This window comes from Camelina sativa, chromosome 4, assembly GCF_000633955.1.
Source record: "Camelina sativa cultivar DH55 chromosome 4, Cs, whole genome shotgun sequence".
Lineage (NCBI taxonomy): Eukaryota > Viridiplantae > Streptophyta > Magnoliopsida > Brassicales > Brassicaceae > Camelina > Camelina sativa.
In genome coordinates this window covers 17,047,159-17,053,544 of record NC_025688.1, presented here as the reverse complement: position 1 = coordinate 17,053,544, position 6,386 = coordinate 17,047,159, and the positions used below count along the sequence as shown (strand labels likewise).

At 35.4% G+C, this 6,386-nt stretch overlaps 1 protein-coding gene across 1 annotated transcript; it reads left to right on the top strand.

Annotated features, from left to right (window-relative positions):
- Positions 4,534-6,072, top strand: LOC104780855 (uncharacterized acetyltransferase At3g50280-like). The gene has a single exon (XM_010505393.2). The coding sequence runs from the start codon at positions 4,620-4,622 to the stop codon at positions 5,961-5,963; it is 1,344 nt and encodes a 447-aa protein (XP_010503695.1). The 5' UTR covers positions 4,534-4,619; the 3' UTR covers positions 5,964-6,072.

Below are 6,386 nucleotides of genomic sequence, written 5' to 3'. Positions count from 1 at the left end.
AAAATCTGATAAATCTTGGGCTCCGCTTGTTTGGCACAAAGCTGTCATCCCAAGACATGCTATAACCACTTGGTTGTTCATTCTCAATCGTAATCCTACTCTTGATCGTTTGTCTACTTGGAGTTATGATGTTGAGTTAGATTTTCTCCTTTGTGGGTTAGGCCATGAATCACAAAATCATTTGTTTTTTAACTGTGCATTCTCTGCTGAGATTTGGCGTTTGATAACGAATAAGCTTCAGATTTCTACTTCTCCGGTGTTATGGGATCAGATTCTCCTTTGGCTGCCAAGGTCTTCAGTTTCAAAGCAAAAAAAACTTGCTCTCCTTCAAGGATGGCAGAGTGCGATCTATGAACTATGGCGAGAGAGAAATTGGCGGTTTCATGATGGTATCTCGCTATCTGCAGTTGCTCTTACAAAGATCATTCTTTCTACCACGGAGGATTAGTGTAAAGCAATGTCTCAGTTGGACTTAAAACGTGGGATTTCCATTCTTCATTGCTGGACTTCCTAAAGTTGTGTTCGTTTACCGATATTTGTAAAAGCTTAAATTTATTTTTAATGTTTTTTTTTGGATCCTTGGTTTTTCTAGTATTAGTTATACTAGTTCTTTTCTCTTTTCTGCTTGTAATGATTTTATATTGCTCTTTGTACACTTTTAGTAATTTAATTAAGAAAACCTTTTAAGAAAAAAAAAATGGTCTCATTTACGTGTTTTTTTTTTGTGTGTGTGCAAAGGTCTCATTTACGTTTAATAATTTGTTTATTGGATAGACGAATCATATCAAATGACATATACGCGTACGTATACACACGTCCCATAGAAACAAAACAAAAGGAGACGAGGACAGACAGTGGCCCCCTATGGTATTGGTCGGTAGTCGGTCGGTAGTCGGTGGCTGGATACCGTTAGTAATTGACTTTTTACGTGTTTACGTAAATGATGTGATACGTATTACAAGACATTGTCCGTTTTGTCCCCCTGTATCTGTAGAGCCCTCTGGAAGCTTCTCGGTAACAGCGACAGTACGTTCGTAGTATCAGGGGAGAGTTTTGGTATTGCGTTATTGCGGGCTCCGCATGTCGGTCGGCACATAACGCAGGCTACGACGTGCTGATTATTATACACGAGGGCGGCTCATTTCCATTATGTTTATTAGTGATTTATTAACCAATCGTTATGTTTTTTTTGTTGTCATGTTAACACAATAATAGTAGTACTATTAATTTTTTAACGATTATTTATAGGAATGTAACAGGAAAAGATTCTCATGCTCTGTTTTATTTGTTGCAGTCTTAATGTTTATTTAAGTTTGACGGTAGATATGTATTAGATAAAAAATCAGTATCCTGAATTGACTAATTCAACGTAATAGAGATTTAACGATAGTATCTTTAAGTTTTGACGTTTTATTCACTCACGTACAAGAAAAATTTCGCATGCTCTTTTTTGTTACACTCAAAAATTGTGACGGTGGATGCAGCCCCGGCACTATAGGGATGGGTGGATGTTTAGTTAAAGTCAGTAACCGTCTGCTAGCCCTTGATTGCAAGTGGTAACTTTACGCATATTCGGCTTCCAGTATAATGTATGAACGTGGCAAAGGTATTGTGGTTAGATAGCCCTTGATTGCTTCTTGAAATGCATTTTATTAATCTCCAAACACAAATAACATAGGTTACACACAGAAAGCAAAAAAAAAAAAAAAAAAACAGAACAAATTTAAAGAAGCTTCCTTCACCTTGTGAATGCAGAGACTTGCCTGAGAAGATAAACTGCCTATTATTCTGTATCTCCATCCCAAGTCTCATCACTTTTTGAGGTAGTTTAACACTACTTCTATGCTCATTGTCAAACACATTTGCTTTCAAATATTACATTTATTATTTACGTATCATGTTGTTCAAACTCCAACTGCCAAATACAGTTAATTATTGTGTTGATTAAACTTACAACTACCAAACACAGTTAATTAATCTATCTATAAACTTATTTAATCAATGTTGTTAGGGTTGGAGTAAGTTTGAAAAAAGCTTAAAATAGAAGTTATCTGTAGAATATATGGGCTTAGGATTAGTTGGTTTGATAATATGTTAAGTTGCCTGTTTGAATTAGGAAATTATCTAGATCTTTCTCTATATAAAGAAGGTGCAAAGTTGTTGCACAACTTATGAGTTTTGAGAAAGAGTTTAAAAGCTTAAGTTTTGAGTAATTTTCTAAAGCTAATAAATGAGAGATATTCTTTTATAAACTTACTTTCTCTCTAATCTTTTAATTCTAGATTTGGTACCAGAGCCTTGCAAAATCACAGAAAAACTATGGCAGAGCTTACCATGGCAACGACGAAACCAAAGGAAGTAGGAGGATCTTCTTCCATTACATGTCCAATGTTAAATACAACCAATTATACTGTATGGGCGATGAGATGAAGATTGCGTTGAAGGTCCAAAAGGTATCGAGGGATCTCGATGGCGAGAAGAACAACATGGCTATTGCCTTTTTGTTACAATCAATACCAAAGAGTCTCATCTTACAAGTTGGAGAGCTTGATTTGGCAGAGAAAGTATGGGAAGCCATTAGAGCTCGACATGTGGGAGCAGAGAGGGTTCGAAAAGCTAGATTACAAACTCTAATGGCTGAATTTGATCGATTAAAGATGAAGGACTCTGAGACAATTGATGATTTCGTGGGAAAGCTGTCTGAAATCTCTCGAAGTCAACTGCTTTAGGTGCAAACATAGAAGAATCAAAGATAGTTAAATTTTTTTCAAGTGTCTTCCTCTAAGAAAATATATACACATAGTGGCGTATCTAGAACAAGTTCTAAATCTTAACACCACATGCTTTATAGATATTGTGGGGCGACTGAAAACCTATGAAGAACAAATCTTTGAAGAAGAAGAAGTACATGAGGGTAAGTTAATGTATACAAATACAAAAACTCAGATGGTTCAACCAAATCGAGATTTCAACGGAGATTACAGAGGAAGAGGTCGTGGTGGAAGATCTTTCTACAAAGGTAGAGGTCGTGGACGCTACGACGGAAGAGATTTATTACAAATCACATGTTTAGGTGTGATAAGATGGGTCATTATGCTTCACATTGTCCAGACCGATTGCTTAAGCTTCAAAAAACGCAAAAAGGTGATAACAAAGATACACATGATGCAGACGAACTTATGATGCATGAAGTAGTCTACTTGAATGAGAAGTGTTGAGTGCCCAGTAAGTTTGAGACAAACACAATTGAAGATAATATTTGGTATCTTGACAATGGAGCTAGCAATCACATGATCGGAGATATACGATATTTCTACAATCTTGACCACTCTGTTACTGGAAAAGTGAGATTTGGAGCCGATTCACATATTAATATTAAAGGAAAATGGACAATAGCTTTCATTGATATGAATAGGAAGCCAAGAGTAATGTGAGATGTGTACTTTATCCCTGATTTAAAAAATAACATCATAAGTTTTGGGCATGCTACAAAATCGGGTTATGACAACATCATAAGTCTTGGGCATGTAAAAATCAAACAGATATAAAATTAATAAAAAATGTAAAGTTAAAAAAATAGAAATTTAAAATGTTATTTTTTATTAATTTTATTTCTGTTTAATTTTTTAAAAATTAAAAATTATTTTTTTAAGGATAAAATTGTAATTTTAAAATAATAATACACTTCACATGTATTAAACTTACAACATTTAAAAATTAGGATATTAATCTACATTAGTTAATTAAATGATGTATTATTTGTCCAAAATAAAAATAAATGAGGTACTTTTAAGTTTTTTTTCTTTTAATAGAATAAAGTAACTCTGTAGTTATTTTTAATATACAACAATATAAATAAATATACGTACGGCGAAAAAATAACGAATATATACATTCGATAAGATTTGCTTTCTACTTTTTGGCATGTGGGTAGTATTTTTATATATTGGCCATGTTAAACATTTTCTTTCGTTCATAGCTTCACATTAAATTCATAGCTTCACATTAAATTCATGAAAAGAAAAAGACACTTCTAAATAACAAAATACCAAATTTATAAGCCGATAATTTTTTACTTCTTAAAACATCAAATGACATTAAATTCAAAGTTAAAATTATATAATCTATCTAAATTAACATATAAAAATTGACATATTTAAAAATGAAAACTAATTTATTTTTTTAAGTTATAATAGTGATTATAAAGTTACTTCGGAAACTTGTAAATTAACTCAATATCTCCCCCACGGCCCCACCTTCCCACCTTTCTCTACGGTTTTCTTTTTTAATAACGATAATAAAGATTAAATCATTTATCTCAAATATATTTAAAAGGAGTTTTCCCAATTTAAGACTAAATTGTATTAACATGGACTAAATACAATTTAAGACTAAAATTATTTAAAATTTTCATATCTTGTTTTTAATGGAATAAGATAACTCTGTAGTTTTTTTTAATAAACAACAATATAAATAAATATACGTACGGCGAAAAATAAATGAATATATACATTCGATAAGATTTGCTTTCTGCTTTTTGGTATGCCAGTATTTTTATATATTGGCTATGTTAAACTTTTTCTTTCGTTCATAGCTTCACATTATATTACAGGCTAAAAATGGCAGGAAGGGTAGTTTTAGTGTCGTCGAGCATTGTTCGACCCGTAAACAGCAACCAATCCGGTCGAACTAAGATCCATCTTACTCCATTTGACTTCAGCCTTCTTCATTTCAGTAGTCCTCAAAGAGGTCTTCTCTTTCCAAAAACCGATCCCAGTTTCAATCTCATCTCTCAGCTAAAGGCCTCTCTCTCTCTTGCCTTAGATATATACTTCCCTTTCGCGGGTCGTCTCGTGAAGACGGAGAATCTTGAAAACAATACGGTGTCGTTATTTGTAGACTGTGATGACTCTGGCGCTAGATTTCTCCACGCCGAAGCTAAATCTGTCTCGGTGAGTGATATTCTTCAACCTGATGGTTCTGTGCCTTGTGTCCTAGATGATTTCTTTCCCCGCAACGGTTTTAAAAACTGTGATGGCGCACCCGAGCCCGTGCTTGTTGTACAAGTCACCGAGATGAAGGATGGAGTATTCATCGGTTACAGTTACAACCACTTGGTTGGAGATGGGGTTTCTATGTGGGATTTTTTTCATACTTGGTCCAAGATTTGCTCGAGTGGTGGTTCCGGTTTCAAACGTAAGCCTCTTGTTCTCAAAGGATGGTTTCTCGAGGGGATCGGTTACCCTATCCATATTCCGGTTTCATTGACGGAGAGGCCGCCACCACCAAGCCGTGAATCTTCTTCCGTGCACAGTACGAAACATTGGATGCTTCACTTCACAAAGAAGAATATTTCAGATCTCAAAGCTAAAGCCAACAGCGAGGTTGGCTCCAGTGACCTGGTAATTTCATCTCTTCAAGCGGTTTCAGCACATATGTGGCGATCAATCATCAGACACAGTGGTATGAGCCAAGAACGAGAGACACAATTTAAACTAGTGGTTGACTTAAGGCAGAGGATAAGTCCTTCGCTTGAGAAAGATTGCTTTGGGAATATGATCTATCTTGCCACAGCCGTAACCACCGTGGAAGAGCTGTTGGATCGTGGCTTGGGTTGGGCTGGTCTGGAAATTAGAAAATTAGTGGGCTCGCAAACGAGTGAAAACTGTAAAAGTTTTGCAGATGATTGGGTTAGAAATGTTAAGAACCTAAAATTATTCAGTGGCAGTGAAGTAGACGGTGATACTATAGTTATCGCAAGCTCTCCCCGGTTCGAAGTGTACAACAAAGATTTTGGTTGGGGCAAACCTATTGCAGCTCGATCTGGACCGTCGAGTAGTTTCAATGGAAAGCTTACACTTTTTCCAGGTATCAATGTAGGAAGTATTGATGTTCAGGCTACCCTACGTTCGGATGTACTAGTGAACCTACTAGCTGATATGGAACTTTTAGAGCATGATTGATTGATTTAGGGACAGATATACTCTTCGGCTTCCAATATTGGCCTCAATTGTTGTATAACGTATGGTTCTGGCTAAGGTTATGGTCTTGATCATTGCTTCTTGAAATGCATTTTTTTGATATCCAAAACGGAAAGTAAACACAGAAAGTGTATGAAGCAAACGAAAACAAACAGGACAAGGTGAAACTGCCGACAATTCCATATATATGTCCACCCCAAGTTCCATCATTTCATATTCTTCTATCAAAGCCATACCATATAAGGTACATTAGGCTGGATCGGATTTTACCCAATACGCTTGAATAGTTGTTTACACGTGTCTGGACATGTTGCAGCATCTCATTGGCATTTGGGTCAACGATCGCTCTCCATCGACGTTCACATGTTAAATAAGACAAAAGAAAAAGAAAAAGAAAATCTATTG

Bases quoted from the DNA above. Each gene is read 5' to 3' on its own strand.
- LOC104780855 (XM_010505393.2), top strand. From the start codon at position 4,620: ATGGCAGGAAGGGTAGTTTTAGTGTCGTCGAGCATTGTTCGACCCGTA.